The 21,334-nt window shown below is 40.6% G+C and overlaps 1 protein-coding gene across 4 annotated transcripts in view; it reads left to right on the plus strand.

The window, feature by feature from the left end:
* The window catches only part of DOCK1 (dedicator of cytokinesis 1), a 362,659-nt gene that overhangs the window by 60,982 nt on the left and 280,343 nt on the right, over positions 1 to 21,334 (plus strand). For all 4 annotated transcript variants that reach the window (XM_081005188.1, XM_081005189.1, XM_081005191.1 and 1 more), the window contains exons 3-11: positions 3,516 to 3,556; positions 5,027 to 5,082; positions 8,582 to 8,678; positions 10,010 to 10,158; positions 13,113 to 13,248; positions 13,963 to 14,120; positions 14,966 to 15,047; positions 16,866 to 17,001; positions 19,857 to 19,929. In XM_081005188.1, coding sequence (XP_080861314.1) covers positions 3,516 to 3,556; positions 5,027 to 5,082; positions 8,582 to 8,678; positions 10,010 to 10,158; positions 13,113 to 13,248; positions 13,963 to 14,120; positions 14,966 to 15,047; positions 16,866 to 17,001; positions 19,857 to 19,929 — 928 coding nt within the window. The remainder of the gene's footprint in view (positions 1 to 3,515; positions 3,557 to 5,026; positions 5,083 to 8,581; positions 8,679 to 10,009; positions 10,159 to 13,112; positions 13,249 to 13,962; positions 14,121 to 14,965; positions 15,048 to 16,865; positions 17,002 to 19,856; positions 19,930 to 21,334) is intronic.

Genomic DNA, 21,334 nt, shown 5'->3' on the forward strand with positions numbered 1-21,334 from the left:
CTAGAAGAAAGGCAACAAGACCTCCTTTGCTAAACAAAAGCTCTTTTGCAGCTCAATATCTCTCCCTTTTCTTCTTAGTTACCCTCAGTGCAGAGCAGCTCTTGGTTCCAATAGCTAGACAGATGCTTATAAACCTACTTTATAGAGCCAGCGTGGTGTAGTGGTTAAGAGTGGTGGATTCATAATCTGGTGAACCGGGTTCGCTTCCCTCCTTCTCCTCATGCAGCTGCTGGGTGACCTTGGGCTAGTCACACTTCTCTGAAGTCTCTCAGCCTCACTCACCTCACAGTGTTTGTTGTGGGGGAGGAAGGGAAAGGAGATTGTTAGCCGCTTTGAGACTCCTTAGGGTAGTGATAAAGCGGGATATCAAATCCAAACTCCTCCTCTTCTTCTACTTTTGATGAGCTGCACCCGGCAGCACTTTCTACACCTTTATGTGCCTTATAACACAGGTAGAGCAGATAAACCTGTTTGTCTGATTAGCATCACAGATAGGAACTGAAACAAATATATTTGCTGATGACTGGATGGGTATATTTAAGTTAGTAGATTTTATCAAGTTGGTTTTTGTTTTTGTTGGTTGGGTGTTTTTTTTTTTTGTATTGCCTACAGCGGGTGGTGCTGTGGGTTAAAAGACAGAGCCTAGGGCTTGCCGATCAGAAGGTCGGCGGTTCGAATCCCCACGACGGGATGAGCTCCTGTTTCTCGGTCCCTGCTCCTGTCAACCTAGCAGTTTGAAAGCACGTCAAAGTGCAAGTAGATAAATAGGTACCGCTCCGGCGGGAAGGTAAACGGCATTTCCGTGCGCTGCTCTGGTTTGCCAGAAGCGGCTTAGTCATGCTGGCCATATGACCCGGAAGCTGTATGCCGGCTCCCTCGGCCAATAAAGCGAGATGAGCGCCGCAACCCCAGAGTCGGTCACGACTGGACCTAATGGTCAGGGGTCCCTTTACCTTTACAGCAGTGCAAATGTCCCTTCTCCAAAGCACTTGGGAGTAAAGGTGCCATAAGCACATCTCCCCCTTCTTCATCTAGCTTTACAAATCTTCCCCACTGACAACCCCATTGTAGTATAATTATTTCAGCCCATCAAAACATCTCTCACATTTGTGGAGGCAGGATGTCATTGCAGGGAAACAAAGAGGTAATTTCTCGTTCACTCTGCCCCCCCCCCCCCGATCCACAACACATCTGCAAGCGATCAGCATTATGTGCTTTTATTGCTACCAAGCCTATTCTGGTTTAGTGTGACTGTTTAATCAAAAAAACAAAAACAAAAAACACCAATCACACATAATAGTCATTCAAAAAGAGTGATAGTACTGCGCCAAATTGGGCGGAATCTTCCATACAAACTCTAACCAATTCAGCACAAAACTGGCAAGCAAACCTGCACTGTAAACTGCTCTGTCTGTCATTCTCAGTAAATATGGGTCCTTTCCCCCACCCACTGATCCTCTGGAGAGGCTACAGACAAATTTTACAACAAAGATTATAAAAAACGACTACTCTGTTTCATTATGTATCTACACCGCTAATTTCTTCCCATTAAAACCATGCTTTTGTGCAGGCTATGTAGAGGGGCTGTCTGCCTCAGCTAATTACTCACATATACCTGAGAAAGGATATAGGATCTCTTCTTTCCTGCCCACCAGGCTGTTTCACAGTCAAAAGGACTGCAGGATAAAAAGGGGGGGGGGGAGAGGCAGAGACAACTCCCATCATCCTGATGGCAGCATCACTGGTCGTGGATGATGGGAGTTGTAGTCCAACAAAGATCTGAAGACACAGGCGTGGGAAAGGCTGCCCTGTAGGGTTGAAAGAAATTTTTATTGCACCCATTCACAGAAAAGCCAATATATACATGATTGTATATAAAGCCTTAAACAGTGCAGGACCGCAATACCTCAAGGACCGCCTCTCTCCATATGAACTGACCTGGATCCTTTGATCATCCTCTGAGGCCTTTCTTCATGTGCCTCCTCCACGAGAGGTCCAGAGAGTGGCAACATGAGAATGGGCCTTCTCTGTGGTGGTTTCGCATTTGTGGAATGCTCTCCCCAGGGAGGTTTAGTTGGCACCTTCATTATACACTTTTAGGCGCCAGGCGAAAGCGTTCCTCTTTAAACAGGACTTGGGTTGATGGACATCCGATGCCCTTTTATACGTGTTGTGGAAGGGAGGATTATTGGTTTATTTGTCCCTATTTTTATAGTGTACTTTTGTGTGTGTTTTTTTAAAAAATGTAATTTTATGTTGTGAACTGCCCTGAGATCTACAGGTCTAGGGCGGCATACAGATTTATGTAGAAATAGTAGTAGTAGTAGTAGTAGTAGTAGTAGTAGTAGCAGCAGCAGCAGCAGCAGCAGCTAGATTAAGCACACAAAATGGCTAATGGTGGTGGTTTATTGTTTTTTCTAAATCACAGGACTGGAAACATGAACATCTGTGCATATCACACATTGCACTACTCACACAAACAGACCACTTCCATGAGCAGCAAATATTTAAGCTGCTTTCAGAAATGTCTACACCAGGTGCATAGTAGAGTCTTGCATGCAGCAATGTGGCAACTCCATGCTCTGTTCACTGGGATTGGCCACCAATCACCATCAGAAGGCTCAAGGCAGATAAAAGACATTTTTAAATGCATAAACACTAATGACTGGATGTTTCAAGCTGTTTTTAGTGCTAGTAATCAGACCACTGGACTGACCATACATATATGGTCAGGTGAAAAGCATTCTTTTATACTTCTGGTAGATGGTGGGTATTGCAATGCCACTTATATAAGTATATGATGCGGCCATATGTAGGACTGTATACAGTATTCTGGTTATCCTGTGGTTATACCAGGTTAAACTGCCTGACTTTTAGAAAACACCTGAAGGCAGCCCTGTTTAGGAAAGTTTTTAATGTTTGAGGCTTTCTCGTGTTTTTAATATTCTATTGGGAGTCACCCAGAGTGGCTGGGGAAACCCAGCCAGGTGGGTGGGGTATAGATAACAAATTATATTATATTATTATAGTAATGTGCTTTTTGTGTGGCTTCCTTTGAAGGCTGTTTTGGATGTGTCAGCTAGTGCAGAATGCAGCAGCCTGGATGTTTGTTGGGTCAAAGCCTTTGTACCATTTTACTCCAGTTCTGCACCAGCTGCACTGGCTGTTTATTCACTTCTGAGTCAAGTTCAGAGTGCTGGTACTGGCATTTGAGCCACTAAACTACTTGGGACCAAGCATTCAAATTCACTGTTATAAAAGAGGAAGACGCCATTTGTGGATTGAAAAACTGACATGCTAATTGCACCATGGGTGGCTATCACGGTTGTATACCACTTTTGAAGGACTGGTTATGTGGGATTGATGCCATTTATGAATTGTAATATATACAATGAATTGTATATAAATTGTATACCATGTATTACAAAGAATTGTATGAAGATGTGTGTGGATTGTGGGTATATGTTGTCTACCAATTAGTTTATAAAAGTTTATTAAGAAATCTTTTCTTCTAGGTTGGTACAGAGGTTATACTTTAAGGAAAAAATCCAAAAAAGTAAGTATTTCGTTTCCATAGTAGCAGATTCCTTTTTTTGTGTCTGATGGTTTAGGTTTTTCATAGTAACTACTTAAGATATTCTATTTCCTTTCGAAACTTTTTACTGAAAGGTAAATTAGAAAAAAGTTTGTGGATAATGCTGTTAAAATAATGGGTTGCTCCGAAATAGAATTTGCTTTTTGAAAAACAATAAGTAGCTTTGTGATATTTTCTGTCTTTCACTACAAAAATGGGTGGTGGTTAGCCTTCACACATACTTACATATTTTGTTTATAGAATTGCGGTGGTACCTCAGGTTACATACGCTTCAGGTTACAGACTCTGCTAACCCAGAAATATTACCTTGGGTTAAGAACTTTGCTTCAGGATGAGAACAGAAATCGCGTGGCGGCGGCGGCGGCGAGGCCCCATTAGCTAAAGTGGTGCTTCAGGTTAAGAACGGGCCTCCAGAACGAATTAAGTTTTTAACCCGAGGTACCACTGTAGGTTGGTAAGAGGAATAGTTCATAACTTGCTGGTTGTGAATTTTAATTTTAATTAATAGTAAAATTGAGTTTCAGTAGCTTCTCTTTCAAGAAACTCCATAGGTATTAAAATGTAAGTGGGCAGTTTATAGGAATCCTGTCAGCTGAACTCTGCAGGTTGCGGACATGCCTCCGTCACGGATTACGTCCGCAACCCAAGGTTCCACTGTACTTCATTTTACTTCTATTACAGTGGTACCTCAGTTTAAGAACAGTCCAGTTTAAGAATGATTTGGTTCACAAACTCCGCAAAACCGGAAATAGTGTCTTGGTTTGAGAACTTTACCTTGGTCTAAGAAGGAATCCAAACAGTGGATGGGCACCGGCGGCGGGAGGCCTCATTAGGGAAAGTGCGCCTCAGTTTGAGAACGGTTTTGGTTTAAGAACGGACTTCCGGAATGGATGAAGTTCGTAAATTGAGGTACCACTGTATTTAGAATGCCGCATGAGCAGTGGGGTAGCAGGCATTGAATTTTGGCATCACACAGGCCTCTGCTGAAATTTGAGACCCTAAGGTCCACCACTGATCAATATATGTACCATCCTACTTCCCCTCTGCTCTTCTAATAATGGTCGTCCAATGAAAATATCAGAAGCTTTTGGTTTAGATTTCAGTTAACGACAATTCAGCATTCTGTCCTAACCTAAAGCTGTTGTTAATTGAAATGCCCCATGATTTAAAACAGGTTTGTTTCAAGTAACTATGATTAAACTAGTTAGTTGGGTTCACGTACAATGCTAACCTCGTCTGGTTAGTATAAAGTGAAAGTAAATACTTCTGAATTCCTCCTCCCCCTGGCTTGCCCAGGCTTGTTCTTATAATTATAAATCATCTTTCAGGGATGTATAACTATGTAATATTTAATGAAATGTAATTCTGAACTTTATTGGTCATTCAGAACCCCCTCCCCCAGCAATAATACATTTATTTTTCTTGTTTAAGGGCATATTTCCCTCCTCCTATATACAGCTTAAGGAAGCAATAGTTGAAGGAAAAGGGTAAGTTACAAAATTAACAGATGAAAATATTTTCATAATGGCTTCTTTGCACATTAGATAAATAAATGACGATGCACAGCAAATTAAGTCTAAGGTTTATTCTTTCAAAGATTAGGGTGGGGGCAAAGAAACAAGTAGAGAATAGACAATCACATTTCTTTGTGGTCTAGGGTTTATGTGAATCAGTACGGTAGCAATGGTTTTGAGATAACTAGTTGAATGAAAGCATGAATAACGGCCAGTTGTTTGAAGATTGGGAGAGATTGTGGAGGAAAGGGGTCAAGTTCACTGCTTGTACGGTGTTAAAGGAAAATATTATGAAAATGATGTATAGATGGTACTTAACCCCTGTAAAATTGCAAAGATATATCATAATAGTGATAATTTATGCTGAAAATATAAAGAAAAAGAAGGTACCTTTTATCATATGTGGTGGAGCTGCCCCAAGGTGAAAGACTTCTGGGAGAAGATTTATAATGAAATGAAAAAAATGTTGAAATATACATTTATTAAGAAACCAGAGGCCTTTCTTCTGGGAATAACAGGTTTGGAATTGCCCAAGAAAGATGTTAGATTGTTTTTGTATGCCACAACTGCAGCTAGAATTTTGTTAGCTAAGAATTGGAAAACACAAGAAGTCCCAGCAGTGGAGGAATGGCAGATGAAGATGAGCTAGTCGACATGACTGGAAGAGTCCGCGACCAGAAGGAGGAGGAGTACCAGGAGGAATGGATGAAATTCAAAGACTATTTAGTTAAATATGTTAAGATAATTTAATAGGAAAAACTTGCAAATACCAGATAGGCTTAGGATTTAAATATGTAATGTTAGAGAATAATATGTTTAAAGATAAAATGGAAAGAAAGAAAGAAAGATGTTAAGTGATTAAGTTAATTTTATGAGAAAATTGGTTTTGGAAAACTGTTACAATGATATTCTCAGCCAGGGGGATTCGAGAAAGTCACTTAACAATGTTATTAAGATTGGATTAAGTATAGTTAAGATATATGTTTGTTTGTCTAAAAATTTTTGGAAAATAATTTTTTTTTTAAAAAAAGATAACGGCCAGTTTACCCAGTAACTCTCTTGAAACCCATCTTGAGTTCATTTCAGTGTTTGAAAGGATTTATGACATTTTTTATGTTTGCAAGGAAAGTCTCATTGATGTGAGAAGAGTGTTTTCAAAGCAATATTTTTCTAGCTTCAGCTGTTATTTGCTTGTGACTTTTTCTGCCAGTTCTGTGTGAAATAGCAGGGTTCCATGGGCTTGTAGACTGTAACACAGTGGACTTCCTCTTAAGGGGCTGACTGAAAAGACCAGCCAAGCACATGGACCTTGTCCTGATAGTCACAGGAAGTGTTGGTGAGACGTAATAGCTTAAGAGAGAGAGAATACTTGGGATTGTGACAGGAAAACGTAGATTGGAGATAAATCCTGGGGACTGCAGGAGAGGCTAAAAGCTGTTGCTTGTGCTGCAATCCCAAGATTCTGGACACATGTGTCTGTCAAAGCAGCTGGCATCTACTTCTGACTGAGATGGCATATGGTACATACTGTGTCTTTGATTTAAAACTTTATACTTCAATCCAGTTGTTCTGAAAGGAACACAGAACTATAGAACAGGAAACTCTATACGTAAATCAGGGAGCTCATAACAGAAGAGAAAAAACAAAAACAAAGCAGATACATAAAATCATATAGGTGAAAAATGGGGCACATGGTAGATAATTGAGGTGGTACTGTCTATCCCAGCACCCTAATAAAGGCTGAAATCAGTGTTGAAGGTTTGCATTATGAGAATAATAACACCTGTGTTAACATGGAGTGGAATTAAACCTCTCAGGTAAGATTTACTCTTTGGGTCACGTGGACCCCCGAGTTGCTCTGTAGTGTGCATATGTGTGCATTTGCACTGGCATGTACAAGATTAAAATAACACACACACTGCTTCTGCAGTAGTATAAGCACAAAAGTAGCATTTTGCCTATTTGATAAATTTAAAGTTACTTTATGCATCTGATTTTGAGAAGTTGATGGACCTCAGCTAGTTTAGAAGTTTAGTAGTTTCCATGGGGTCCCTTCTGGACCATAAAGAAGGCTGATCGCCAAAGAATTGATGCTTTTGAATTATGGTGCTGGAGGAGACTCTTGAGAGTCCCATGGTCTGCAAGAAGATCAAACCTATCCATTCTGAAGGTAAATCAGCCCTGAGTGCTCACTGGAAGGACAGATCCTGAAGCTGAGACTCCAATACTTTGGCCACCTCATGAGAAGAGAAGACTCCCTGGAAAAGACCCTGATGCTGGGAAAGATGGAGGGCACAAGGAGAAGGGGACGACAGAGGATGAGATGGTTGGACAGTGTTCTCGAAGCTACCAGCATGAGTCTGACCAAACTGCGGGAGGCAGTGGAAGACAGGAGTGCTTGGCGTGCTCTGGTCCATGGGGTCACGAAGAGTCGGACACGAGTAAACGACTAAACAACAACAACAACATGGGGTCCCATCTAGCTCTGATGCCATGATTTCAATAGGAATACACCAGATCCCAATACTTTAATACAGAGGTAGCTAATGTGTTGCCCTTGGGCTGGATTCCCACCTCTGGTCATCCCTGACCATTGACCATGCTGGGGCTGATGGGAATCTGGTCACTCCTGGCTAAGTAAGTTAAATGTAAATTAAAATAAAAAGGAAAGGGGCTGTGATAAAATACTGCAGGACAGCTCACGCCATAATTCTTGAGGGCTGTATGGAGTAGGAAGTGGTTCAGGTTTGCCTAAGATAAGTTTTACAGATGATCTAAACAGCCACTGGGGTCCACAGAAATCCCATTAGCTGGCAAGGGTTGAAAAAAACCATCAAGCAAAAAGTGTAAGATCTACCCCCCCCCCAAAAAAGCTTTGCCAGATACAAGCCTGAATGTAAAATAACTATTCTTCTGTGCCTGGTTTATTTTTATGCCTTTTTAAATATGTAAATTATGAAAGCGCTAATCATTTGATTACTGCATAATGACACCTTCCTGACTGATTGCATAGCTCCTTCAGTAAGCACCATACTTTAGACATACTGTGTAGTATGGTAGTTGTATAGTACTCAGATGATGCGTTATTTAAATGTAGCAATTTAGAGGCACAAACACTGAGGACTTGCAAAATAGCTTTTCTTGTCCTTGAAACTAGCAGTGTTTGGGTTTGAACAGAATCCCTTGTAATGACAGGTGATGTGCAGTTGGCGGGTTTTTGGGTGTGCGTGTGCTTATGAATACCAAATACTTACTCTCTCAAGCGTGTACCCATTTTATAATGTTGGAAATGATTTTTTTTTAAAGTTGTGATTATGAGTTTTTAAACCAAAAAGAATTGGGTAGGTTGTGTAGAACATCACAATTCAGCGTTGGTATCTAACAGCTGATGTAATTAGAATGCAATTACATTTCCCCTCCTTTTTTCCTCTTCTTCCATATGAATGACATTCTATGTTGGCTTGCTTCTTAGACAACATGAAACTGTTATACCCAGCGAACTACCACTCATTCAGGAGGTTACCACCACGCTACGGGAATGGTCTACAATATGGCGGCAGCTCTATATTGTAAGTATAGAAGGCTTCCTAAGATAATTCATTTTCGAGGGTCCTGTACCGTTGGTCCTTGGAAAAGCCTGTAGCTCAGTTCACAAAATCAGCCAAGCTACATACACCAGTTAAAAATATTCCAATGGCCACGGTGCCAGTAGCTCAAGGGTCTATACCAGCAGTGGGGAACCTCTGGCCTATGGATCAAATTGGGCTTGCTGGCCAGATTGGCACTCCTTTTATATGCAGACTTTGCCTGTCAAAGCTCCCAGGTTCCATTCTCACCATCTTGTGTTTAAAAAGAAACTTGAGCAGCTGTCTCAAGTGGAGTGGAGAGCGATCGTGAGTTGGAGTCAACCGTTCTAGGGTAGATGGATCAGTAGATTTGATATATGGTATATGGCAACCTCATATGTCTCTATATGAACAAAAAGGCCATTCTCTTTCTTCCCCCATTCCTTCTAGAAATTTGGGTTGCCAAAATGCTTATAATTTTCATTCTGTTATTGATTCACACATGCATTTGGCTGTGCACACCTGCATGCATTTAACATGTTTGTGTGTATATATAATATTGTTCCCGAGTATTTCCTTGTGGTACTGCAAATGAAAACCCAACTGTAAGGAACTGAGAAAATTCACTTTTGCATCGGTCTGGTTTCTCCAAGTTGTGTTTTAAAAACTGCTTTGACTATTCTGAAGAAACAAACAGACCTACAGTAGTTATAAATTCCAGCCTCTTGACTACACTTGCACCTGCTAATGCTGAATTCAAGAGCTGAGTGCTGACAACTTTATGTTCTAAACTGGGCCACCCACGAATGAAAGGGAGGTCCAGGGGTATTTGGGGGGGGGGAACTCTGTGGTAAGCAGAAATGCATAAAACTTAACCCCCCTCCCCAAAGTGGGCAAGCCCCTTCCCAAATTGTATCTGAGGAATATGCCCGCATGCTGCCTTCATGCTGCTATGGGAACCTGGCAGCTTATGGGGCAGAGTGCAGGTGCAGATACTCTTCTTCAGCCTCATGGTCTTTCCTCAGTCTGGTAAGCTCTTAAATTGCGGAATCGCATCACCTTTTCTGGGCTTGGAGGCTACGCAGAGAAAGCTCCAAATGCCTTGCAAGGCGGACAGTTTACCCACATTGCAAGGCTGTAGGAGGCTGAGAGGCAGGTCCAATAGCATTCGCACCCTGAGGATAAAAAACAGAATACTGAATCGATACTTGTTTATTATTATTTTTTAAATCCAACTCCCAGCACTTTTGCTGCTGTACCACTTTGGCTGTTATACTTCATTATGAAGAAGACAAATAACAGAACTAAATGCATACTGTTTTCCTCTTTTACAGCAAGATAACAGAGAAATGTTCCATAATGTAAGGCACATGATATATGATCTTATTGAATGGAGGTCACAAATACTCTCTGGAACCCTACCCCAGGATGAGCTCAAGGAACTTAAAAAGAAAGTCACTGCCAAAATTGACTACGGAAACAGGTTTGTCATGTTGTTTGAAATGCACAGCCTTTTCTTTTTTTTCCTTTTTGTACGTAGAAGTTATATGCATATAACTTGTATAAACCTGCAATAAACCGTTGCATTGTGGAGTACTCCTGTTCAATGTTCTAGTCTTCCGGTCATGCTTCCCCCACCAGGATAATCCATTTCATTTTGCCTTGCCTTGGGCTTTCTGCCCCTGACAGACAGACATGGCATTCTGTGACCATTGATCATGTGCAGTCTTAATTAGATAATTTGAGGGGGGGGGTTGGCTTCTTAGTCCCCCCCCATATTTTTTTCAGCTTCTGTAAACCTTAGGGATTCCCCAAGCTGACTTTTCGTTTCTCCATAACCCCATTTTGGCTATGTAGTGGTCATAACTCAGCACCTGAATTCCTTATTAGTCCCTTCCAACCCTTCAATTCTATGATTAGGACTGTATTATTAATTAGCCATTACATATTCTTCCTTGGCTGTAAGAATGCAAGGTTCTGAAGGTAAAGGCAGACATGATATAAAAAGATTTGCAGTCCCCTATCCATAACTGGCTTCTCTTGCAAATGTGAAAAGTTGGTATTTTCAGAACTTGAGAGGAAATGTGTGCTGAGATTAAACACAATGAGTTCATTTCCAACTCAGCCCTACTAAGGTATAAATGTTATGCTGGTCTTCACCCTTGGAAGTTCTTTTAATCTTAGAACTGAGAGAATCTGAACTTTAAGGTGAAGACAGATGTAATGTTTTTGATATGATGGGATTGGTTTGAACACTCGGTGCTCTGAAAAGAAATGTCTTGGAATGGAACAAATCTGTGTTCAGACCACTTCCAACCTATTGAAAATTTCATGTCTGTTCTCACTCTTACTTTTTTCAAAGAAAGCTTCCAGTCCTCCGTATTAGAGATGTATGTTTCACGTTACTTACTGTCCAAATAAATTTCTAGAGTGCAATCTAACCTCTGTTTACCAAAGGGCTGAGATTTGGCTAGCAAATTTGCTCCAAAGCAGCAAAAACTAACATACCAGTCAATATTTTTTTTGCAGCAAATAGGAATTGGGGCAAAAAAGTTTTGCCAGAAATTGGATCTGTTATATAATTATAGCCATTGTAAGTGTTTTGCCAAACTTGTTATGAGAGCGAATTTTAACATCAGGTTTTGTGTGAAACATATTGTTTTTGAGGGCTCCTTCACTGGGACTTACTAACTCAAATTAAGAGAAACAGCCACGACATTTTCAATATATGCTTTCTGTAGCGAATGTTTGTAAAAAATATTATCTAAGAAGATTACCTTGAAACCTTTTTTTGCATTCAAATTGTTAAGTGAAGGCTGTTTGCAGTATTTGAAGCTGGAGATTTACTACTGATTTTGTAACCTTTGTGCTAAAGCTTTCTAACTTTTCACCAATTAATTGATTCAAATTCCAATTGCAGTAACAAACATTTGGGTAAGGTGGCCCTGGATAGATTACTTAAACATTTGAAGACTGGCTAAAAATGATTTGTAACCCTCCTAACATTATTATATCATACAAGATTTATAGTCCAAGATATGATTTGTAATCAATTAACCACATGTTGTCAATATTATTTGTTGGCTATTTCATTTTTTACATTTGGCAAAGGAACTGTCCAATGCTAAATCAGACATTATAGGACTTCTTGTATTGTACAATAAGCCTGCAACTTAAGCAGAGGTTATGTTCTAGTGATTGTGCCCAAAGCCAAGATTGCATTGAGTCTAGACACATTGGGCTCAATGGCAGGTGGGATTGCCAAAGTCATTTTCCCCAGAACCCCACCCAATTTTTTATTTTTTTGCCATGCACATAAACTGAATACAAACAAGTAAAATAACACATAAGTTGTGGGTTTGCTGTATCTATTCATTGGTGTTTCGATGGACTAAAGTAATTAATTAAATGATTGCAATTTTGTATTTAGAATTGGAAGAGAATTGCGCTTGGATGGCTGAGTACAATATATGCCATAAAAGAACAAAGACAATTTTTGTTTCAGAGTAGCTGTGTATATTGTGTTTTTCCCTTAGTGAAACAAAAATGACTACTTGAGATCAGATAACTCAATACATAAAGCTTTCTTTGCCGTTTTCTCAGTAAATTTCTGATGCACTTAATCGAGAACCAACTTGTTTCTCCTTCCCTTTTTTCTGACATATTATAAAAGCAGCATTTTACTTTTGTTTGTGAAATATTTATAGAAGATACAGTTGGTTTTGGGGTTGTAAAATGAGTACTGCTGACTGGCTATTGGAGGGATTCTGCATCCTTATTGTTAAGGGTGCCTCAAACAATTAGCAGCTTTTGATAACACCTTTCCACTCATCAGTTATGTGAAGTGATAATTTAATGAAGGTTTTAAGACCATTATATGGAAAGTCAGAGAAGTTCTGTTTATTTGAACTCCATTGAGGAGCCATTACATTTTAGAAGGTTTTTTTAAATTATTAGTTGCACTTATTTCATGGTAATTTGTGAAGTAATTAAGTAGCTGCATGTTGGAAACTTTTAAAACTGATCTCCTGTTACCCAGAGTCCAGTTAGAGGTTTCTGCTCTTGTTGGAAGGAGAGCTACAACCTAATTCTGAATTAACTGTGTTTTCTCTTGGAAGTTCTGAGGCAGAACTTTTATTTTTCTTAATATGTTCTTTTCCCCTACCCTGTTCTCTCAGTACACCAGAGGTAGCTAACTTCATTTAAGCTTTACCATAGACGTATGTCGTAGATCTGGAAAAGTCCTTGAATTCACCTTCTGCTTCTGTAAATGGTTGTGTTCTGATCTTGGTTTAAACGGGGGAATTTATGAATCCTCCTGTAGCTTTGTCTAAAAAGCCAGAGTATTTGAAAGCACCAAACTGCTTAATTGTGTCTAGTTCAGATTAATAAGAAAATGCTGTTGATTCACTTGCTGTTGTTTTCCTTTTCATACAGAATTCTTGATTTAGACCTAGTGGTAAGGGACGAAGATGGCAATATATTGGATCCTGAGCAAACCAGCACCATCAGCCTTTTCAGAGCCCATGAAATAGCTTCCAAGCAAGTGGAGGAAAGACTGCTGGAAGAAAAAGTAATAAAACATAATGCATACTAGTGGAAATGTGTAAATGGTGTTAAGGACTAGCAATGACATTTAGATTGTGAATGGCTTTCAAGATTATGTTTTTGAAAAAGGCATTGCACATTTCTCCTGGCTATAGCCTTTGCTACAGTCCTGAAAGAACATAAGCAGTTTTTTAGTTGGCACCGTAGCTTTTAGCATTTGAATTCATAGATCATAGATTTAAAACCTCCAAGGGTTTAATTAGGCACTAGTCTGCTCACCTGGGGCAGGATAAAATTGGTGAATTGAACCTTCCCTTGCCTCTGTATCAGCCTTGCAGTGCTATGCTGCCTACCTCTCTGAATCTTTTAGATCTGGGAGACTACTGTTTCTAATGAGAAGAGAGAAGGTTTGCAGCAACCACAGCATGTGGTACTTGCCTGCATGGATGTATTGCTTGTAAATGACAAAGAAAGGCAGCTCTGCCAACCCTGTAATTGTCCATCCTTCTCTTACCCCCCCTGTCAGTTTCTAGCCTAGTTGCATGCTGCCTATGACACATGAAAGATGCATGGAGTGAGAGTAGAGAGGGAGCAGATTAGTTAGCTAAGAACAGGAGCTAAACGCACAAATATTTGCAAGGCTGGATTTATGTAAATGTTTGTATTGTGGTGGGTCAGCTTGTTTCTTAGTCATCATAGAGTACTTGGTAAATTCTTTAAAAACTTTCTCCTGTTTCAGTCTCAAAAGCAGAATCTTGACATTAGTAGGCAAGCCAAATTTGCTGCGACACCTTCGTTTGCCTTGTTTGTAAACCTGAAAAACGTTGTCTGCAAAATCGGAGAAGATGCTGAAGTCCTTATGTCTTTGTATGATCCTTTAGAATCCAAGTTTATCAGGTCAGTGCTGTACGGGAATGTTTTTTTTGCTTTGTTAACTGTTATATTTTAGTTTAGAGACTGCCTAATCCCAAAGGCACAGGACTAGTCATATGAATATACACTTTTTACTTTTAAAAAAAACAACACCCAAAACTTTATTTGTGAATGGCAGGGAAATGCATCTTCCTGAAGATATATAGAAAAGGTGATAGTAAAGAATTTAAGTGCCCATGATATACATTCAACACCCTGCTCTCTTCTGAACTGCACAAAACACTCCTATTGCAGTCCTCTCAGTGAGAGGGTACAGCGTTTATCTCTTCAATCCTTTAAAGTGGGAATTATAGTGATGAACATCACAAATGCCTGTTGAGGATAGCAAAGACGAAGGCTGTAAAGCACACAGCACATTTACAAGTATAAATGGGCCTAGTGCTCGCATTTTGACAAGCATCTGGAAAAATGGCACCGTGAATTGATACAGAAAATCTAAACCTTGAACTTCAGAAGCCCATTTAAATTCTTTCAGCTTTCAGATAACATGCCCTTTTTTGTAATGCAAGGGGCGGGGGAATCCATCAGGATTCTCTTTACTCTCCCAGAGCACATTTCTTCTGCAGCCCAAATGGAATGTAAAATGAAACAAATCCATGTATTCCTAGTTCCTGTTACTGCTTAAATGTGTGTGTTTGTGTATGTTACACATGTACAAAACACTGTTGTCTAACAGAGGCAATATTGTCTGAGTAGAATCTCTGTATGCTTGTTAAAATGCAGGTTTTAATGTGTCACAATGTGACATATTTAGCTTTTGATTGTAAAATTGTGATGTAGCTGATAGACTGATATGTTTATTTATGCAGTGAGAATTATCTGGTGAGGTGGTCGAGTTCTGGGCTTCCAAAAGACATAGATAGATTACATAATCTTCGAGCAGTGTTCACGGTAAGTTTGCAACTTTTGAGGTATTCTATTGCTTCAATAGTTTGTGAGGCAACAGGAAATCTCCAGCAGGGGAAGGCCATCGCTTTGTGACAGAGCACTGCTAAAGGGCTCTGGTTCAACCTCTGGTTCAATCCCTGGCATTTCCAGGGCTGGGAAAGACTGGAGAGCTGCTTGGCTGCTAGCGAAGACAGTACTGAGCGAGATCAGCCAACAGTCTGATCCGGTATAGTGTTGTTTCCCATGCTCCTGCCAAAGTCTTCTTTGGCTCCACTGCACACCAGCCTCAGGTTGGTGCAGAAATGGGCATTGTTTGCCTTCCAGCTTCTGCCTCCAAGGACTGGAGCTGGGTTAGGAAAAGACAGAAGTTCATGCATTTCTTGCTTCCAGAGCGTAGGTATATACAGGAAGGAGCAAAGCTGTGCTTTAGCCCTACCGTGTCCCTCTGGCCTCTCTCGGTAGCCACATGTTGCACACAGCTGTGTAAGCAGAAAGCTGTGACTGGGGTACTTGAATGATCAGGTGAGCAAGAGCTCACACAACCACATGCAGAACATAGTTATTGGGGAAGAAGAAACGTGACCGCATGGCTCTGCACTGCAGATAGAGAACTTCAGACCCAGAGACCAAATGTGGCCCTTGAGACTCTTCCCAGGCCACACCCCTCAGTAGCACTTCTCTGTACCCCCGCAAGTGCTTTTACCTAGCTATAAAGTGTCCTTGAGCACTAATTCTTGCCTGTATGGAGGACAGAGAAGTGTGAGTGCAGAAACCTCTGGCTTCTGAATCACTGGAATGTAGCCTACAGTAGAAAGTAGGGCTGCGTGGTATATCGTCCAAAACTGGTTTGACGTCCATATTGTGATATTGTTTTTTGACCTGGCAATATATCCCGAATCATGATGTGTATGTGTGAACTATGTAAAAATCACAATGTGGGAAAAACTGTGAAGCCAGCCAATGACTCTACATAGCTCCATCCTTATGTCAGACATTGTGATATATCAGTATATAGTGATGTTCAGCTGGTGAAATATCACAATGTTGAAAACCAGATGTCGCCTAGCCCTAGTACAAAGGTCAGCCTCTGTTGTTCCACCCACTTTCCCCTCTGTTCACCGTTAGCATAGGATGCTGAGAATTAGGCCCTGAGGGGATTTAGTTTTTGGACTTTTTTTTTTTTTAAAAAGGTCCTCCTTTCTTGGTATACACACTTCAGCACAGCACTCCTGTAGCATCCGAGTGTGGCTTTAATTGGCCATATCTGTCTCATAGGCAGTATTTCACTTGCTCCTAGTTTTTTTCTTTTTGAACCCACATGGACTTTCATGTGGCTTTAGCTCAATTCTGACACATGCTGCAGGAAATTCTTTGAGCTGCTAAGGGCACTAAGATTTTTGATGCTTTTGCACTTGGGAAAAAAAATCACATGAACCATTTCTCGAAGACTCTTTGACGATTGTGTGGGAAATACATTTTTAAATCAGTAGGAATTGTTCAGGACTCTCTAGTCATTTTAAACATTTCCATGTAAATGTATTCCTTGATCGTTATGAAACTTTTTGTCATGCAAATAACGGTTGAAGGGATGGCAAACTGAGAAGGCTAAATAGCAAATAATCTTTCTTATGTAATCCGGATGCATTTGTTGGCTTTGGAAGGGGGGAGGCATTCTAACAGGGGGTAGATTGTAACTAATAATGGGAAATGGTCGCTTTCTGTTTTCTCTAGCACCTCAAAAGATATTTCTTCTTATGTAATCTTATGTGGAAATGTAAGTGCAGTTTGCAAAGTAAAGGTATGAAAACTTAATGTTTCTAGGACCTTGGCAGCAAAGACCTGAAAAGAGAGAAAATCAGTTTCGTCTGTCAGATCGTACGAGTAGGCAGAATGGAACTAAGAGACAACAACACAAGAAAGCTAACCTCTGGGCTCCGACGACCTTTTGGCGTAGCAGGTAATCCATTCTCTTTAGGTGCACTGTCAAAATGTTCTGCAAGTAAGAGCAGCTGTTTGGTATTGAACAACTGCTGACTTGGCATATTGAAGTTTTGAGAATAATTATTCAGCCTGTTGGTTATATTTACTGAATTTTATGCCTAGATCATTTGCAGCTTGCCAAGGAATGTGCATGTGCCCTTCACATGTTTATATACAGTGGTACCTCGGGTTACAGATGTTTCAGGTTACAGACGCTTCAGGTTACAGACTCCGCTAATCCAGAAATAGTACCTCGGGTTAAGACCTTTGCTTCAGGATGAGAACAGAAATTGCGTGGCGGCGGTAGTGGGAGGCCCCATTAGCTAAAGTGATGCTTCAGGTTAAGAACAATTTCAAGTTAAGAACAGACCTCCAGAACGAATTAAGTTCTTAACCCGAAGTACCACTGTATTTGTTTCAGAAGAGCCCTAGTGCAGAAGCAGGGTAGCTATGGCAAACATAATATTTGCTGCATAAAATGCAAAGTGCTAATTTCCCAGAATGGAAGGGGATGGGCGGAGAAATGATGCAGTATTAAACTGGATAAGGATTCCAGAAAGTTGCATGCAGCATTTAATAGGGATGGTAGAGCTGAATCATGTGATACTGACCAGGGCTAGGATAGACAACCTAGTGCCCTCTAGATGTTGTTGTTATTGTTGTTATTCCGCCCCATACCCATGGAGCTCAGGGCAGTTCACAACATAAAATTACAATATCAAAACCACAAAATACATAATGAAAACAAAAACAAAGACAACCCAGTAATCCCCGCCTCCCTCAGCATATTTAAAAGGGCATTGGATGTCAATCAGTCAAAGGTCTGGTTAAAGAGGGACATTTTCATCTGGCACCCAAAAGTATATAAGGAAGGTGCCAACCGAACCTCCCTGGGGAGAGCATTCCACAAACGGGGAGCCACTGCAGAGAAGGCCCATTCTTGTGTTGCCATCTTCTGGCCTCTCGTGGAGGAGGCATGCGAAGAAGGGCCTCAAAGAATAATCTCAGGGTCTGAGTAGTGACCTCCCTGAGGCGCAAGCATAGGCTCCCCAGACGACAAGAGCCCTGGCTGTGGTGGTCCAAAGGAAAGCAGAGCAATTCATTTGGCACCAGATTGCCTGCAGGTGTTGCCAGAAAGAGGCCTTCAAGACACCATCCAAGCGTCTTTGAGACTCCACTCTATATTTGTGTAGGCCTTAGCCTTTTCTTCTCCTGAAGATGTCCCACAAGGCAGTGGGTACAGATTTTTCCTCAGGGTTTACTCCCAAAGACTTTCTTGTGAATGAGTATAGCTGCAAGGCAACAGAGATTTAGGATCAGAGTTCTCCTTCTCTTATATGGGCTACCTTCCCAGGCTGATGAGCCCCCTCTGCCCCTCATTTCCCTCCACAGCACATGCAATAACCGTCTTCTTGATAGTTGGACTCACAATGAGTCTTGTCTGTTCAATCCACCAGAATCTGTCTTCACATGCAGGGGAAGTCCTTAACTCACTGAGGGTTTGAGACCCATCAGTTACCCCCACCTGGTTTAGCTGGCCAGTCGAAGCCATTCCCAGGGTGTAGCTGCTGTTGTATGCTGACAGCTTCTAAGAGCCGTAGGTGAGAGCTGAGTGCAGCGTGGGCACCAAAGGTGGACAAATTACCCCTCTACTCCTTCACTACAGTGATCTAAAAAGCTGGCCTTGATCCCTACTCTTCCGGCACCAAGTTGAAGAAACGTACTGGATTTGTTTTCATTACTGAGTTTCCCATTTGGAAGAGTTGAAAAAAGATGGAATATGATGTTAAGGACTTTGCTTGAAAAGAATATATTGATTCTGAAAGTTACGTCAGCATGGTTCTGATGTAAGGGAATGGATGACTGGTTTTAGTGCATTAGATCCTTACAGTATACTTAAGCAGGGCATTTGTCCACAAACATCCAGGTACAAGTGGCTGACAGAGGCAGTGCTGGACTGGCATATACAATGTATTTCTCCTTACTGCTAGATCATGGTGATGTCTGCTAGTAAAACTGCGTCTCTTCAGAGATTGTTTGCTGCTGGTGCTTTGTTACCAAGCCATGGCATGCTGTCTTCTGAATGTGCCCTAACTGGTTAAGCTGAGAATAACCTTTCCACTTTCTTTGGGCTTGGATATCTCTTTCATTATCCCATGTCTGGTCTGGTGCAAATTGCCTTACAGAACTAGCATACTGAACTAGCATTCCACATTGCCTGGTTTTAATGAATGATTGTATTGGTTTCTTGTTTTTTTTTACAAATTTTATTTTAATGTTAATATTGAGTTTCATTGATTATGTTTCTGTAAGCAGTTGTGGAATTTTATAACAAGATGTGCAGCATATAGGTATTTTCAATAAATAAGTTTGAAGACTTGGTAGAGGATATTTCAAGTTGCAAATGAGTTTTTGAAGTATGTTCTGTTCTGCATGCATATTTGTATGCCCCCAGGAGAATACACCTAAATGTTGTAAAAGGTTGTAAACAAGAAAATAAAGCAAGTTTCTCTCTGAGAGCCATTATTATCTTTAGTCTCACAGCATCTGCCATGAAAGTGTGAATTTATTCTGCGGTGAAGTGGGTTATCAGTTGTAACATGTTTCAGTATGTGATGCACAAATGCATAGCCATTATTAGCTTCAGAAGATTCTGCTTTTTTCCCTGATGTGAATATAGCAGGGCTATCTTTGAACATAAGAATATATTTGTCGTAAAATAGTTCCAAACTGTCTGTTGTGAAGCACAAAGATGTCTTTATGCCTCTTTGCCACTTTCCCTCCCTTTAGATGTTGATCTCTTTAACGACATTTCTCTCTTTTTGATTTCAGTAATGGATGTAACTGACATAATTAGTGGGAAAGTAGATGACGAGGACAAACAACACTTCATTCCATTTCAGTCGTAAGTATAAAGTAATGCAGTAGTAATGTCAGAGGAGATTTCCAGCAATATTATAGTGGATTATGACTTTCCAGATTAGAATTTAGCTCAGATGGTTTCCATAATGAGAATGCCAAGAAAGGGAAAAATAGTACTGTGTATGGCAGCTATAAATATTACAGCAAATTAGCAACAAAGTCACTTATTTTTAGCCTGTTTTGTTGAGGAAATTAATCAGATAGCTTTGAACTTCTGTGTAGCTTTTTGCTTGTGTAGATATTCATAAGCTGAGGACACATTGGATGTATAATTGACCTGTATAGTTCACAAGGAAGCAATTGTTGCTGCTATTTCCAGATTGTTATTTTAAGATTTGATTAGCAAACACTCAAAGTCTGTCCTTATTACTGTTGTGGGAAAGGAAGCTCCAATTTAGCTATAGAGCTCCCCACTTGGAAGGGCTTCCCATCCATTTTTCTGGATGAAAGAAAGGTGCTGTGTGCGTTGGTTGGTCACCTCAACTGAAATAGATGGGAGCGCTCACATAACTCCCAAGAGCTTAGCATGCGCAGAAATGTCTGGACTGCAGTCAAGGCCTGAATAAGAAATTTAAATTGACCACAAGTTTCCTAGTTTGTAGAGATGTTGAGAGCATTGAGCAGCCATAGGTACTGAAATACATTATGTTCTCTGGGAATAATTAAGGGCAGTGATACAGAATTTTGATGACACAGTGTGAGAAATGGTTTTGCTTCTTTGGGGGCTTTCAGTAAGCTTACAGGTGAATGCTTTGGGGCACTTTACTAAAGGTGGAATTCAGTGTTTCACTTTTCCAAGTGTTCTGTCTGCACAAGCGTTGTAGCTTGCCATGATTCCTCTCCCCCCCCCCCGCCATGTGCTGTTCTGAGGGTACTATTGGGCCCCCCAAGCCAGTTTGCTGGGGGTGGCACATGGAGGAGGAGAGGAGGTAAAGCCCCACTGTGCACACCTTGCGTGTGGCTTCCACTGACAGGACAGGGTGAATCCTAAGTCTTTCTGTAAAACCACTTTGAGATTTCTTTCTACAGTCAAGTATATAAATTTCATGAAGTAAATAAAGAAATCTCCAAATAATGCACATTGTGGACAGTGGTTATGCATTGTGTAGGCATTGGCAATATTTTCTTACGCAGTTTGTAATCAGGTGTACTTTTGGTAACACACGCTGCTTAAAGAAAAAAGCAGTAGACATAAGAACATTGAAGTAAGTTTACGTGGAAACCTGGATAAAATAAGAAAGTGGGATGTTGGAGGGCAGATGAAACAATATTCAGTTGCTGGGTCAATACAGGGTGACAATTTAGGGGTCCTTCAAATTTTTTGTTTTTATAGTAATTATGATTAATAACAAGTTAATAAAGTATTGTAGTTTAAAATGAAGTTAGGT

Source organism: Podarcis pityusensis (genome assembly GCF_964106645.2).
Source record: "Podarcis pityusensis genome assembly, chromosome: 5".
In the NCBI taxonomy this organism is placed as follows: domain Eukaryota; kingdom Metazoa; phylum Chordata; class Lepidosauria; order Squamata; family Lacertidae; genus Podarcis; species Podarcis pityusensis.